This window comes from Notolepis coatsorum (genome assembly GCF_963971535.1).
Source record: "Notolepis coatsorum genome assembly, chromosome: 4".
Classification (NCBI taxonomy): Eukaryota; Metazoa; Chordata; class Actinopteri; order Aulopiformes; family Paralepididae; genus Notolepis; species Notolepis coatsorum.
In genome coordinates, this window is record NC_140168.1 from 142,390,052 (window position 1) to 142,407,855 (window position 17,804).

The 17,804-nt window shown below is 44.2% G+C and overlaps 1 protein-coding gene across 1 annotated transcript in view; it reads right to left on the reverse strand.

The window, feature by feature from the left end:
• The window catches only part of arhgef15b (Rho guanine nucleotide exchange factor 15b), a 158,428-nt gene that overhangs the window by 14,957 nt on the left and 125,667 nt on the right, over window positions 1-17,804 (reverse strand). Inside the window, 2 exon segments of the mRNA XM_084312347.1 lie at window positions 1,617-1,702; window positions 6,000-6,167. Coding sequence (XP_084168473.1) covers window positions 1,617-1,702; window positions 6,000-6,167 — 254 coding nt within the window.

A 17,804-nucleotide genomic window follows, 5' to 3' on the forward strand; every position in this document is an offset into this window, starting at 1 on the left:
ACTGTGCAATACTACACCTACTGTAGACTTCAGTATATTTTTACTGTATTTATTTACTGTATATTTTATTCAATTTTTATTCTATTTTATTCTACTCTTATCTTAGGCAATTTGATTTGATTGTTTTGCTATTCTTATTCGTGACCTGTTCTGTCTAAATGTTTAAATGTTGAGCGATTTGCAGTGTCAAATTTCCCTCTGGGTAATAAAAGTATTTCTATTCTATTCTATTCTTATCCAAAGCCTACAAGTTCTGAACAGGTCAGCAGGAAGGGTACAACTCTTTCAGCTGAGTAACAATGTTTGTCAAACAGTGTTGAACTTGAGTGCTACAGTCTTGAGTGCATAGTAGTAAAGATATTAGTATCATCTCCCGTCTCCGACCCTCACTCTCAGACTCTGTGGCTGAGACCCTGATCCACTCATTCATCACCTCCCGGTTGGACTACTGTAATGGAGTCCTGTTCGGGGTACCCAGCAAAGCCCTGGACAGGCTCCAGTATGTTCAGAACTCAGCTGCCAGGGTTCTCACTCACACCAAGCCCTGGCAGCACATCACCCCCACCCTCATCCACCTCCACTGGCTTCCAGTCAAGTTCTGCATCACCTTCAAACTCCTGCTCCTCACCTACAAATCCCTCCATGCCCTCGCCCCCCGATACCTGTCTGATCTCCTCCACCAGTACACTCCATCCCGGAACCTACGATCCTCTGATCTAGGTCTCTAACCTGCAGGGGAGGTAGTGCAATACCCGTGGTACGCTCGGCTGAGCGCACCACTCTCTGTAGTGCCTTCTTGTCCTGTGCCGTGCTGTTTCCATACCAGGCAGTGATGTTTCCAGTCAAGATGCTCTCTACAGCTCCGGAGTAGAAGGACTGGAGTATCTTCCTTAACTGTCTCAGGTGGTAGAGGCGCTGCTTCGCCTTTTTTACAACTGTGTCTATGTGTGTTGACCATGTCAGATCCTCTGAGATGTGGACCCCCAGGTACTTAAAGCTGCTCACCCTGTCCACGGTAGCCCCGTTTATCATCAGTGGTGTGTGTGTCTCTTGCTGTCCTCTCCTATAATCCACGATCAGCTCCTTGGTTTTACCAATGTTCAGGAGCAGGCTGTTGTCCTGGCACCAGCGTTCCAGTACCTCAACCTCCTCCCGGTAGGCCTTCTCGTCGTTGTCCGAGATCAGCCCCACCACCACTGTGTCGTCTGCAAACTTCACTATGGAGTTGGAGCTGAACTTGGCCACACAATCGTGTGTGTAGAGGGAGTACAGCAGGGGGCTCAGAACACAGCCCTGGGGGGACCCGATGCTCAGGGTGATGGTGTTAGAGGTCTGACCCCCCACCCTGACAGCCTGGGGTCTTTCACTCAGAAAGTCCAGTACCCAGGCGCTCAGGGCGGAGCTCAGACCCAGCTTGATCAGCTTGTCCACCAGTCTGGTGGGGACTATGGTGTTGAACGCTGAGCTGTAGTCAATGAACAACAGTCTCACATAGCCCCCCTGTGTGTGTGTGTGTGTGTGTGTGTGTGTGTGTGTGTGTGTGTGTGTGTGTGTGTGTGTGTGTGTGTGTGTGTGTCGTGCATGTGCGTGCATGCGTGCGTGTGTGTGTCCCTTACCCCAGTCCTCATAAATGACCTCCTCTTCGTCTCGGTCTGGGTTGCTGGGATTCGGGAAGGCTGCCATCCATCTGTGCATGTCGGACCTGTAGACAGACGTGGTACACAGACAGGTAAGGAATCAAACCCACAAGTTACGAAACCTATTACCTCCTATCAAGGGTCCCTGAATTAATAAGCCACAGACATTTTGTGCCAAGGACCCCTATTTTGATCCACTTTTTCTCCTTATTTTTCTCCCATCCCAATTTCGTGTCGCCAATTCTCCCCTCCCCTGTCTTGAACATTGCTCGACTATGCCCCCCACTGGTCGGCTGTAGTGAGGATAGAAGCCTTGCATCACGTGTCCCCTCCGGTACACGAGGAGGCAGCCTGTCGCATCTTTTCACCAGACAGCGCAGTCTCTCAGTGGCGAGGAGTAACGCATGGGAGGCTCATGCTGCCCCCGATACTTCCTGACTCTGCTGTACAGGCGTCACCAAACCGACCTGTAGGAGTCGCTGTCCACAACGTCCAATCCCCACCCATCGACTTTCCACCCGCTACCTCTGCCAATTGAGATAGTATGACAACTGGCCCAAGCCGCAGGCAATGCTGACTCCGGGAGTCGAGACCGCAGCCTCTTGCATTGGTGAAGAGCACAATCTCTGCAACGCCACCCAGTCGCCCTGTTTGAGGAGAATTCTGTTATTATTATTAGATCAATTATGGGGCGACAGTGGCTCAGGAGGTAGAGCGATTCCAGTTCGATTCCCACTTCTCCCGGGCAGCGCGTCGAAGTGTCCTTGAGCAAGACAACTTAACTCCTAACTGCTCCCGATAAGCAGGTTGGCACGTGCATGGTCGCCTCTGCCGTCGGTGTGTGAACGTATGAGTGAACGGGTGAATGTGAGGAACAAAGATTGTAAAGCACTTTGGATAAAAGCTCTATATAAATGCACCATTTACCATTTTACCATTTAGATAGGATTTTGTATTGTTTCACTGCCTATGCAGTGGAGAAATACCTGCATGGACTACAAAGTATGATGTATATCATGCCAGTTAGGGTACCTTGTGTATACTGCATCTTGTGTATATGGTTTACTTTTACTCTTACTCATAGTATATATTCAAATTTGTATTGCCTATATTTATTGTAATAATGTAACCGATAGGGCATACACAGACCCTCATCTGCACCTTTGTTTACACTGTTTATTTTTCTCATATTCAGATTTGATTGCCTATATTTATGTCTTTCTACTATTACCATGCCTGTACCTGTACCCCCCCCCCTCCCCCATGCTGCTATGACGCCTGAATTTCACCAAGAGGATCAATAAAGGAATATCTTATGTTATCTCATCTTATACATTCTCTCATATTGCTAATTTATTCTAGTGAATTAAAGAATTGAGAAATTCTCCTCTGAAACCAGGTGTTCCTTGGTACCCAGGCGCCCCTTTCAGAAACCACAGTGACTTACAGTAGAACACATTTACAAACATCTGATGGTAAGAGACTGAAAATGCGTGCATCTCTCCGTGGCTGTATTAATTTAAATCTCTGTATTGGCGATCTCACAGGCCAAAGTGTGGGGTCTTTGTATAAAAGGGCCTCTCAAATCTTATTTTTTTTAATCAAATCTTAAAATGTTTCCTTTTTCTTTTACATGAAATATAAAACAACACAAGACACCACACAATAATAATAATAATAATAATAATAATAATAATAATAATAATAATAATAATAATAATAATAATAATAATTAATAAATAATAAATAATAATAATAATAATAATAATAATAATAATAATAATAATAATAATAATAATAATAATAATAATAATAATAATAATAATAATAATAATAATAATAATAATAATAATAATAATAGACATGACTTCACAGGACAATAATAACACTAACAATAACAATAATGACAGTAGAATCACAAAAATAATAAATACAGAACCTAAAAATAAAAACAAATTATATTACCACAGACACCACAAAATACATTTCCTCCCCCAGACCCCCCAGGACCAACACCCCGATCCTGCTCAGCCACTATATGGTGGTCTTAACCTCCTCGGCCACCGCGACCCACAGCTCAATGCTGGCCTGTCCCACTCGAGCAGTCGAGATCTCCAAGTAAATAACATCCAGCAATGTCAGGGACCAGTTCATTACTGTGAGTCTCTCTGGTTCTTTCCATCTCATTGCAATCAGCTTTTTGGCTGCTGTAACACCTGCCAAAATAATTATTTTCTGTTGTATGGATGTTGGTAGTAAAGATATATCGTTTAGAAGTAATGTTGCTGCCGTGAGTGGAATTGATATATTACAGATGTTTGAGAGTTTAGTTGCTATAGATTTCCAAAAATGGGCTACTGGTGGGCAATCCCAGAACATATGCATATACGTGCCAGTGGCTCTTAGAGAGCATAAAGTGCACCGGGAAACGGCCACCAGTCCCATAGAAAACAGCCTCTCAAATCATAGTGACGTCCATGCCGTCACGTCACACCAGCCCAGCAACACAGTATGCAGATTTCTCTGGTTTACCAGGAGAAGAGTCCTGGGACAGTGAAACGTGTGCACGGCCAAACAAATCAATCCTTGGTGATGCACAAAGAAAAACACATTTCAATGCAAATACTGTAGACCTATGTGTACGTTTCGCAATGTGAAATAGAGTCTGCACACTAGGCTCCCATTATGTATAATCTCCACCAGGCGGCAGCGCGTGTGCGCGTGTGTGTGTGTGTGTGTGCGTGTGCGTGTATGGTATGGTTTTATTCTTAATCCCAGAGGGGAAACATGGTTTGCCACCAGAGCGAATACAAATACACAAACAAGAAACAATTACATACAGTACAAGTTACATAACACAGTAAAAAGAAGAGAGCCTCTCAATGCAGAGCTAGCGGTGTTCATTAAGGAATTTAACCGCAGCAGGAACCAAGGACCTTCTCAGTCGCTCAGTAGAGCATGGAGGCATCAAAAATCGCTAAATGAGCTTCGCAGAGCATCAAATATATTGTAATAATGATCTCCAAGGAATCAGGGAGGCCAATCACTGAGCCAAGCCTATTTTATGATAGCCGATAATCGTGATGCTGCCCCCCCAGCAGAGTACAGCAAATCTCGCAAACTACAAGGCCGATTGGTTTAATATTATTGCACAATTATGACTATATGAACAAGGACCTCTCGGGCGGCTACGTGGCGTAGTGGGCAAGGCGCTCGCCACAAAATGCTGGAAACGCTGGGCTCGTCAGTTTGAGCCCAGCGCTCCACATTTGCTTTCAGTTTAGCTGGTCGTTCATACTAATACACATTGGCCGTATTAGGGGGTGGGAAACTGATGGGTGGGGATCGGGCGTTGTGGACAGCGACTCCTACAGGTCGGTTGGTGCGCCTGCGCAGTAGAATCAGGAAGTGTCGGGGGCAGCGTGAGCCTCCCACGCGTTACTCCTCGCCACTGAGAGATCGAGCTGCGCAGGTGAAAAGATGCGACTGCTGTTACCTCAAGTACCGGAGGGGACTTGTGCTACAGGGTATGTATGACTTAGTCCACATTGCAGCCGGCTTGTGGGAGGCAAGAAACAGCGTCCGTGACAGGGGAGGGTTGAATTGGATGATACGAAATTGGGATGGGAGAAAATATAGAAAAATGGGAGAAGAAGTGGATAAAAAAAAAATGAACAAGGACCTCTCGTGGTTTTGGTGATGCAAGACCTTTTCGGTACCTGTCCTGTAGCCAATCAAGCGCTGACTTCACCCGGCCCGCTACTGGGCAGATAAGCGTAGTTTGGGATTACCTTTTTATCTCCACCAGGGGGCAGTAGTAATAGTAATCACGCTTCCCTACGATTCGCAGAGGATTATTGAAGCAGTCTTTATGTCAGTTTTGGATTATGGTGATGTAATTTATAGAAACGCTGCCTTGTCCACTATTTCACCCCTAGACACGGTCCATCATTCTACTCTTAGCTTCATAACTGGTTAGAGATACGGCACTCATCACTGCATCCTGTATGCTAAGGAGGGTTGCTCTTCACATATAGGTTGTTTGGTGCATCGACATTAACGGACAATTAAAGTAGAATAAAATCAATTAAATGGTAAATGGTGCATTTATATAACAGCTTTTATCCAAAGCGCTTTACAATTTGTTCCTCATATTTCTACCCATTCACTCACACATTCACACACCGACAGCGGAGGCAACCATGCGAGGTGCCAACCTGCTCATCGGGAGCAATTAGGGGTTAAGTGTCTTGCTCAAGGACACTTCGACATGCTGCCCGAGGAGGAGCGGGAATCAAACCGGGAACCTTCCGGATTACCAGACGACTGTTCTACCGGAGTATTGTGACGGACGGTACTCACTGGGAGGGGGCTTTGAGCAGCCTCTCCATCATGCGGCCCTGGTGGTTCTCCAGCAGGGTGAGGTTGAAGCAGAGCTCATAGGGGCTCGGCCCGCTCCCACTCTCGTCCACGGGCTGCGCCTGCACCAGGGAGCGGTGGGCGTGGTCCAGAACCACGAAACGCTCCACCCTGCTCCGGAGGAGAGGAGGAGGAGAGGAGGAGGAGGAGAGGAGGAGGAGGAGGAGGAGGAGGAGGAGGAGGAGGAGGAGGAGGAGTCAAGAGTTTTATTTGTCACGGCATACAAGCATACAGTGAAATGCGGGGGGTCATGCCCGCAGCGATTGTGCAATAATACAAGTAATAAGAATAGGAATGAGAATAAGACATTTGTGCAATAATACAAGTAATAAGAATAAGACATAACAGGTATAATGTACATAAAGTTTACAAAAAGCATGGTAAGACATGCTAAGGTCCTGCGATAGTGCAATACAATGTTAGCTACGGATGAGGCACTGGGTCTTATGTACACTACTATACAATGCTATACTATACAATCTACAGTTATACTATGTGTCCTTATGCTAACTTACTATATCCATCTATTTACTATACAAGAACCACTCCCGTTCTTTTTTTATTTTATTTATTTTTAAAGTGACCTTTTCATTGTGTAAAGTGACCATTGAGTGTGAGCGTGTGCAGCATGTGTGTGTGTGTGTGTTCATGCTAAAGTGACTGTTAGTGTGTGAGTGTATACAGCGTGTGTGTTGTGTGTGTTCTCATGTGTGCTTGTGTGTGGAGAGCTTCACATTTCACGTGGGTTTCTGGTTAGTTCATGTCCCCCGTATCCCTTCTGCAGCCAGATAGCTTTCTACTGAACGCACAGAGAGGAAATTGGTATCTATCTTCTTGTCTCTCTCTGGAGAGGACGGTAAGCTACTTTCCCAAAATGTTGGCGTGTTCTTTTAAGGACTTGACATCACTTGAAGGGATAAGGGGGACATGAACTAATGTTATACAGTGTAATTAAACAGGAATCCGTACACATAAAATATTTACAAAATGTTTCTCATATTTTTATATTCAGAGTTAATTATATTGTTTATTGTTTCTTTTATTGCCTATATTTATGTCTTTCTTCTATTACCCTGCCCATACCTGTACCTCCCCTCCCCCATGCTGCTATGACGAATTTCCCCAAGGGGATCAATAAAGGAATATCTCAAATGTAGGTTCAGCAGAGTTCACTTCACACACATGCCAGGAAGTTACTCTAGATCTAGATCCACAAGTGTTCCTGGTTGTCTTGTTTCCTTCTGATGTATCTACATTTAAGTGCCAGTAGGAGCCAGTAAATATTTTATATGTATGGATTCATACAAAGGTACACCACGTTCAGTGTAATTACACTATAAGTTCCGGGTAATTACACTGTACAACGTGCGCTGTAATATAAAGTGTTACCAAATGTCTTGCAGAAGGAGTCTGCAGGCATAATTTCTCAAAATATCCAATAACACTGGTTCTATGTTACTCATACCTCACACACAGTAATGACAGGGCTAGCGTGCAGTCGTTTCGATAGAAAAAGTGACTTCCCTTGGGAAGCAACACTCGTGATTGGAGGATCAAGAAAAGAGGGCGGGGCTTGAGATATGTCAATAAAAAAAAATTCAACTTTCGAGTTTCCTGACATCATCTCCTAGTCACTGGGATGGACAGAGCACCAAGGCCAACCTCACTGTGGACGAAAACCAGAAACTCTGCTCTACGACGTTTGAGGACGTTTAAGCGTTTACGTTTTATGGAACTTGGATTGAAAGTGAGGGAAGAGGTTATTATGGTTAACGTCTCAACTAACTGTATGGCGACAGCGTTACAGCTGCTCAAGAGAGGAAAGGGTTAAAAGGGAAATTCCACCACAAAGCAACAATTCGGTTGAGGCATTAACTGATTAATTCTCTCCATGTAGCTATAGATACTATATCTATATCTGTATATATCACTTACAGTACCTATTCTTACTAGTTACGCTGCTGGCCAGTATGACCTACTACCATAGTGTCTTTATACCTGTATCACTGTACAAATGAATACTACAACCCTGTACACATACATCTGATTAGCACTATTACTCAGTAGTACTCATTTATATATTTTGTACCCAGTTTAATCTCCTGTACATTGTATATTACTATTACTATTGCACTTTACTGTCACATTTGCACTCTGGTTGGATGCCAACCCTCTTTTTGTTGTACTGTACTTGTGCTGTATGATGACAATACATTTTAATCTAATCTAATCTAGTCTAATCCATGTGATCTCTGCTCAGAAACATCAGCAGTAGAGGAGGATTAATTGGTAGATATATATGTCATAATGACTCATAGCTCTACCCTCCCTCAATCTTGAGGAACTACAACAATGGAGTTATTTGGTAGAACTATCATGTCATAATGACTCGTAGTTCTACCCTCACTAAATCTTGAAGAACTACAACAATGGAGTTTCCTGATACCTCGATCAACTTCCCACTCTCTTGCCAAATAATGGCGTAACAAGAAGTAAATGCAGAGCCCCTCCCCTCTCTGTGTATTAAGTAGTTGTGGCGACCTTTGACTGGAGTTGTCTGACACCCACGCTTTTCTATAAATACAAGAGAGGCCCAGAATGGAATTCCCCTTTAGATTAGATTAGATTAAAATGTATTGTCATTGTACAGCTCAAGAAGTTGGCATCCAACCACAGTGCAAATGTAACAGTAAAGTGCAATAGTAATATACAATGTACAGGTGATTCAACTGGGTATAAACAGGGTATAAGATATATAAATGAGTACTACGGAGTACTAATTTAATGAGTAACGAGTATTAGTCTCTCACACACACATAGTCTCTCACACACAGTCTCTCACACACAGCGTTGTAATTTTGATTATATACTGGATATTGTCTTTAACTAATTTCGTGTTCATACATCAATCAATCAATCAAATTTATTTATATAGCACATTTAGACATGACACTTGTCAACCAAAGTGCTTCACATAGCTAACAACAAAGAAAAGTATAGAATAAACAGAAAATAAAAACAACCAACGGATAGACAAGGAAACAAAACAACACGTCAACAAGCAAGGCAAGAGTCAAAGTGAGTCAGGGAAGGCCAGGCGGTATAGGTGGGTTTTGAGTTTCGATATAAAAGACTCGATGGAACCATAAAATTGAACTCGGACACGATGCAGGCGACCATAAAACTGAACTCGGACACGATAAGAAATGATATTGGGAAGTTACGGGAGGAATTGAGGAAGGAACAGGAGGACTTCAGAGGTGAAATGAATACAGAACTCAAAAGGGTGGATGAGAAGATGGCGGAACAGGACAGAAACGTAACAGAGGTACAGACTAGAACGGCGCAAACGGAGGAATGGAACACAGAGATACACGAGGTGTTAACGTGTGCGATTCAAAAACAAGAACAGATGGAGACAAAGATATCGGACATGGAGGGGAGGTCACGGAGAAATAACATCAGAATATGGGGATTGAAAGAAGGAGTCGAAGGGGAATCGGTGATCCAATATGTGGAAAAGCTTATCAAGGAACAACTGAAGGAGACGGGACTGGAAAAAATGGAGATACAGAGGGCCCACGGGGCGTTGGCTCCGAGACCGAAACCAGACAGACCTCCGAGGGCGGTGATCATTAACTTTCTGAGATTTGAGATTAAGGAATTGATACTCAGAACCGCGTGGACCAAGAAGATAGAAATCGAGGGGAAAAGACTGTCGTTTGATCACGATTACTCGACAGCGGTAGCAATAACATGCAGGTCCTACGCGGGACTGAAGAGAATTCTGAAAGAAAACGGAATGAAATTCCAATCACCCATGACCTCGCTAAGGATTCACTGGAAGGAAGGGACGGTGACGTACGCGACGGCGCGGGAGGCGGCGGAGGAGATGAGGCGACAGGGGAAGCAGATGGCGGAGGACGGAGAAGGAAGGGGACAGGAGGGCCAGACGCGGAGCCTGCAGCAGAGATTGGAGAAAGCACGCAGATGGACCAGAGTAGGAGATCGAAACCCGGGAGAGGAGGGAGGAGAGAGGAGAAGGCCGAGGTGAGACGTGACAGACCGAAGGCGGAGACGGACGAGGAGGCCAGAGACGGAGAAGGAGAGGAGAGGAGGCGGGAGGAGACGAACGGATGAGTACACGCACAAGAGATTGAAAAAACTATCCAAATAGAGACAAAATATAGAAACTGAAATAACATATACATAAACACACATTCCCAGGTAGAGGCAGGATATAGGAACAAACATAACGTATACATGGACACATAATACACATGCTGATGGAGGAAATAAATGGAGATATAATTAGGTATGATAGACGGAACACAGAACATATTGAAACAAATACATAGACACACTCTGCGAGTAACACAGTTGGAAGGGATTAAGGGGATAAATGGACATCACATAGAAAATAGAGAGGAGGAAAAGAAAGTAAAAAGGGGTACACAGAAGACACCACACACGGGTTTGGGAGGAAGGAGGGACATTGAAACATATGAGCCACATTGAGAGGGACCTAGGAAATGGGGGTCTTTGATCAGAATGAAGGACAGAGCGCTTTTGACCAGGAGCTCGACAGCAATAAAAACAGTAAGAAAGCTGGACAAATATGACGAGCGGTTGGGGGTAAAGGTTTCAAACCACCAAGCCGTCAGGAGGAGGCCTCTCACTAGGAGAGCAATTACTCCTCACCCACCAGCAGGGGACAGGGGGGGACACAGGGACCCCCCGAACACCTTGGGAGCACTTTATGTAAAGTTTATGTTTTTTATTTATGTTAATCATTATATGTATTCGGTGAAGAGAGCGGAGGCTACAACCGGAGGGGGGAATGGAGGGGGGACTGACAGACGAAAGAAGAAGAAAGATGACAATGGTTAAAGGTATAAAAATGATGTCGTTAAACGTTAATGGAATGAATAATACGATAAAGAGGGGCAAAGTGATGTTGAAGTGTAAAAAAAGTGAGATGGAAGTGATTTTTCTGCAGGAGACACATTTGGTAGCACAGGATCATGAGAAACTGAAGAGATTTGGATATGAAAATGCATACTATAGTTCCTTTAAACGGAACCTGAGGAGAGGAGTAATCACGTTAATCAAAAACACAGTCAAATTTGAATTGATCAAGGAAGTAAGAGACAAGGAGGGAAGGTTTGTTCTGGTGAAGGGAAAAATGGAGGGTCAAATGATTACGTTAGTGAATGTTTATGCACCCCCAGAGAGTGAGAGGGATTTATATGAGACCATTTTTTATATGATAGTGATGGAACTAGAAGGGATATTGATATGCGCGGGAGATTTTAATGTAGTACTGAATCACGACCTAGACACCACGAGTACTAGAAAAGGACGGGCACCAATCAGTAGATATATGAATATTCAGATGACGGAAATGGGAATTACAGATGTTTGGAGGGGGATGCACGCCATGGACAGGGAATACACACATTACTCACACCCGCATGTGACATATGCGAGAATGGACTACTTTTTGATGACGACGGGGGACAGTTACAGGGTACGGGAGAGCAGAATAGGAGTAGCGGACATATCGGATCACAGTGCCATATATCTGACAGTAGATCTAGAAGGGAGACGGAGGAACACGATCTGGAGACTAAATGTAGGAATATTAAATAACAAGGGGGTGGTGAGTCAGATCAAGGAGGAGATAGCCAGGTATAAGGAAGAAAATAAGGTATAAGGGGCGGTAGATCCGAACATTCTATGGGACACACTGAAGGTGGTGATAAGGGGGAAATTGATGCAGAAGACAGCAATGCTGAAGAAGGCCAGAACGGAGACATATCACAATCTGATAGGGAAGCTGAAGAAGCTAGAGGGGAGACACCAGATATCAAAAGAACAGGAAACGCTCGGAGAAATCAAAGAAGTAAAGGCCAGGATAAATAGGGAATTATTGACGGAAATAGAAAAGAAAGCGAGGTTCATGAAACAAACATACTATGAAGGGGGACCAAAAGCGACCAGACTGTTGGCTAGGAGAATTAGGACGCAACAGAAGTTGAACACGATACACACAATAAGGGATACAAAGACTAATGAAATATTGAGAGACCCAGCTGAAATAGAGAGGACATTTAGAGAATACTATGAGAAACTATACACACAGCCAAAAGCAGCGGGAGAAGAGGAAATAGAAGCATATCTGGAGAAGCTAGAGTTACCATCGATAGGGAAAGAACAGAATGAAGAATTAAATAAAATAATTACGGAACGAGAACTGGAAGAGGCAATAAGTAGAGCTAAAAACAACAAATCTCCGGGGAGCGACGGATTCCCATCGGAATTCTACAAGACATTTAGAACGGAATTAGCACCCATGTTAGGGGCGGCGTTCAGACACACGATGGAGGAGGGCAAAATGCCCCCCTCGTGGAAGGAAGCCATAATCACCACGATACCGAAGGAAGGGAAGGATAGAGAATTGTGTAGTAGTTTCAGACCTGTCCATACTCAACGTGGATTACAAGATGTATACATCGATAATATCAAAGAGATTTGAGACGTTTATGCCAGACATTATAGATGAAGATCAAACTGGATTTATTAAAGGGAGACAGACACAGGACAACGTGAGAAAGACATTACACATAGTAGAGGAGATACAAAAACAAGGGGGTAGCGCGGTACTGATTAGCCTAGATGCAGAAAAAGCATTCGACAGTGTGAGCTGGACATTTTTATATAAAACATTGATGAGGTTCGGACTGAACGGGAGGGCGATGAAGATGATCAAGGCGCTATATCAAGAACCGACAGCGAGGGTTAAGGTGAATGGCAGCCTGACGGATAGAATCAGATTAGAGAGGGCTACCAGACAGGGATGTTGTCTCTCACCAACGCTCTTCGCCGTTTTCATAGAACCACTGGCACAACTGATCAGACAGACGAGGACATTAAGGGAGTAAGGATAAAGGGAACGGAATATAAACTAGGCCTATTTGCAGACGACGTGATAGTATACATGAGGCAACCAGGCAAGAGCTTCCCGGCACTGATGGATCTACTGAAGGAATATGGCCACTACTCAGGATACAAACTAAACGTGACAAAGACACAGACCTTAGCATGGAACTATACCCCAACGACAGAAATTAGGGAACAGTACGGGATAAGATGGGACATGGACAAGATTAAATACTTAGGGGTGAACATCACGAGAGGGGTGGGGAAACTGTTTGAGGCGAACTATACACAGATAAATCAGAACATCAAGAGAGACTTAGAGAGATGGACAGTAATGCCCTTGGACTTCAATTCAAGAATAGAGGTCATTAAAATGAACATACTATCAAGGTTACTGTACCTATTCCAGTCACTACCGATACAAATACCACAGAATCAATTCAGGGAGTGGGACAGACTGATATCGAGGTTCATATGGGCGGGGAGAAGACCACGGGTCAGATATAAAACACTACAACTACCAAAGGAAGAGGGAGGGATGGCAGTACCCAGCCTACAAGATTATTACTATGCAGCACAACTGAGAGCAGTGACGTGCTGGTGTAACGACAGATATGAGGCAAGATGGAAAGACATTGAAAAAGAAGGGGAGGGATACAAGCTCTGGTGGGAGATAGGGAACTATTTAAAGAAAAAGAGGGACTATTAGATCCAATCACCAAATGCACCTTGACCATATGGAACAGAGTAGTAAAAACACACAAATTGGAGAAGCAGTCAGGGGTTCTGAGATGGGTAGCACATGACAAGAGATTCAAACCAGGGAGGTTAGACCATGGATTCAGAAGGTGGGAGAGGGGGGGGCAACAGCGATATGCAAAATGATAGAGAAGGGGGAAATGCAGACACTACAAAAATTAAAGGAGAAATTTGGACTAGAAAACAGGGACCACTTCAGATATCTACAGGTTAGAGACTACTACAACAAAGAAATAAGGGGGGCCAAAGACGAAGAACAGAATGGAATAATCAAGATGATAGTATGGGCATACGAAGGGGGGCAAGGAAGAGTAAAATCAGCAATATACCGGGCTTTATACAACGGCATGCAAATTTCTCGATTCTGATTGGCCATTCACACGTCTTTATTGGTAACAATCCACGGTCCTGGGCTCAGGACCCGCCCACAACCAAATCACATAACCCTCCCCGGCTCACTCCGGGAGAAAACAGGATCGCGGAGAACAAATGGTTATGTTGAAAGCACCATAACGACTAAATATGAAGCGATTCTGTCAAGGGGAATGTGTTAGTATTTTAAACAATGTTGGATGATGTAATTGATGGGTCTTGACTCAATCTAGAACAAAAGAAAAATCGCGGATTGATTGATAGATTAATTGATTGATTTAAATTTCTTCCTTCCTACTTTCCGACTGCAGCGTTCTCTCTCACACTGTCCGACGCTGGCGTACCCACAAACACACACATACACACACACACATACACACACACACATACACACACACACACGCACACGCACACACACACTGTGACACACACACACACACACACACACACACGCACACACACACACACACACTCCTGTCTGCAACAGCGGGGGAGTCAGACTGAGAGAGAAGCAGCGCTGTTTTAAGTGAGCATGGTCTATTGAATTGATTGATTGGTTGATTGCTAATTTTATTACTGTACCCCTGGTTTCCAACTGGTTAAGTTTAGGCTAAAAGAAATAAATAAAAAAATAGGGCGAAGAAAACGTTTTTTTCCTATAGGGCAAAGAAAACGTTTTAATAAATTTTCAATCAATCATTCCAATAATACACAGTTGGATGTGTTAGTTGGTTGGATGCACTTCAAGCTGCTTCCACATGAGGCAACTTCTCTCAATCATTCCAATAATACACAGTTGGATGTGTTAGTTTGGTTGGATGCACTTCAAGCTGCTTCCACATGGAGTTGTGGGAACTACTTTTTCTGGCGGATGGTTTTTTCAATAAATCTTCGATTAATGTGTGTTTATTGTATAGAAATAAGGTTGGATGAATCTGGCAGTTGTATAAAAGCTTTACACCACGTGCAGTCGTGATTTGTGACCAATAAACCATGCCTAGGGGGGTCTAACGACCCTCGGCTGCGCCTCGGGCCTAACAACCACCCCTAGGCATGGTTTATTGGTCACAAACCACTCCTGCGTGTGATGTAATGCTTAAATAATGAACAGCAAGGGACACACGACCGATTACATAAGGGAGAAATGGGAGAGAGAATTAGAGAACTATAGAAATAACAGGGAAGGAATGGGGGGACATATGCGAGGTGCAACATTCAACAACAGGATCGAGGATATGGAAATAGTTTGGATGGAAAAAACATAATCAGATTCTTTATAACCCCAGAGCTGAAGGGAAAATATGCACCAACACAAAGAGCATGCTGGAGGATGTGTGGGAAGGAGGGGGCAAAACACACGCACATATTCTGGGGATGTCAGAAGCTGAAGGGGTATTGGGAGGAGATAGGGGAGGCAATGATCAGAATATTAGGATACGGGTTACCACAAACAGGACTGGTGCTTTACTTAGGAGACCTGACACACGAGGGAATACAAGGGGGGGACAAATATTTAATAAAGATAATGTTGATAGCGGCCAGAAAAGCAATAACAAGACTGTGGTACAAAGAAGACCCACCGACAATAGCACAATGGGTAGGAATAGTGGAAGAGATACAGGATATGGAGAGGATAACACACATGCTGAGGTTACAGGAAGAGAAATTTGGAGAAAGATGGGGAAAGTGGGAGGATTACAAGGGGAACGAAAACGACATCACAGAGGAAGAACCAAATACATCACAAGAGGGCGAAGGGTAAAGGAGGAAAGAGGTTCAAAGAGGGTCTCTGAACCCATGTCACACACTTAGGGCGCGTTCACACCTACTCTGTTTGGTCCACTTTAAGTGGACCATGGTCCCTTTAAGTGGACCATGGTCCCTTTAGATCGATAGTCCGTTTGGTTTGTACAGGTATGAACGCAAACCGAACTATAATGAGGACCAAACAACCGAACCATGGTCCTCTTGAAAAGTTGGGACTCGGTTCGTTTCAATCGAACTATAGTACCTAATCCAGGAAGCAAAGTAGCCTACTCCTCTCTAGACTGGCGCCGCACGCGGACAGTCTCTCTCTTCCTCCCTCTCTCTCTCTCCTCTCTAGACGCAGTCTCTCTCTTCCTCTCTCTCTCTCTACTCTAGACTCGCGCCGCGCGCGGACCCCCCAACTTTCTCCTGCGTGAGGAGGACATTCGCGGACATTCTCTCAGATAAAGAAAAAAAAAAGCTTACATACTTTTTGGGTAATTTCATAATAGCAGCGTGGACCAGCTCTAACGCATCTCGAGCTGCTTCTATGCAGCTGTCTAGTAGTTGACGGCTTACGCAGGAAGGAAAGGTCTCTCTCTCTCTCTCTCTCTCTCTCTCTCTCTCTCTCTCTCTCTCTCTCTCTCTCTCTCTCTCTCTCTCTCTCTCTCTCTCTCATAATAGTATCTCTCTCATTACGCTGCCGGCAACTGAATAGATGCGACAGCATGTCCTTTGTTTACAAATTAGATCCGCACCAAACAGGGTAGTGTGAACGCAGACCAAAATTAAACAATGTATCATTTTCACATTTGGTGCGGATCTAATTTGTAAACAAATTAGAAAGTCCGGACTATCCCTGGACTTTCAGATGTGAACACACCCTTAATGTTTTACAATTGTTTTGTGTTTTTTTAAGTCAGTATTTAAATTTTTCGTCTTTTGGGCATTACATTTTTTCTTTATTATTTATGTCTGTTTAATAGTGTTGTTGAAGTTATTGTATATGTTGTGTTGTTTGTCTCAATAAAAATGTAAGTAAAAAAAAAAGACTCGATGGAGGGGGCAGATTTAATGGACATGTCGATGCTGTTCCAGAGGTCAGGGGCTGCGACCGCAAAAGCACGCCCCCCCCCCCCCCCCCCCCCCCCCATAGACATGAAATTAGACCTACGGGTGGTTAAGGGACCCTTGTCAGACGATCTGAGGGCCCTGGCGTTGGTATAGGACTATAGGGGGTGAGGAGGTCTGCTAGGTAAGCAGGGGCCTTACCATTAAGGGCTTTGTAGACCAGTAGGAGGACCTTGAAGTCTATTCTAAAGCGCACCGGGAGCCAGTGGAGGGAGGCAAGAACAGGGGTGATGTGAGCTCTCTTCCGGGTACCTGTGAGCAGTCTAGCGGCAGCGTTTTGGGGTAGTTGTAGACGGGCTATGGTGGATTTATTAAGCCCCAGGTACAGGGAGTTACAGTAGTCTAAGCGTGAAGATATGAAGGCGTGAATTACTCTTTCCAGGTCTGAGGGGGAGAGAATGGCCTTGATCCTGGCTATGGACCAGATGTATACGGTGTGTGTTTTATCAGATCTCTGCCTGCCTTACTAAACACCATCACACTGCCATTGTTGTTGAAAAGGGGTGGAACAATTACTATGAGCCTACTGTATGTTTAATTTTTTTTCTCGAACCCCTTCCCTCTTTTCTTGATCCTCCAATCATAGCTGTCGCTTCCCTCAGACACGATTGGAGGATGGGGAAATAGGGAGGGGACTAGGGGTGGGGGACAAAATCGATACGTAGTAGTAGTATCGCGATACTTTGCGTGGCGATACTGTATCGATACAGGGACGCCAAGTATCGATATTTAATTATTCATAATTATTTAAAAAATAAGTATTATTCTTTTTTTGTATAAGGAAGTTGCATTGTTCAT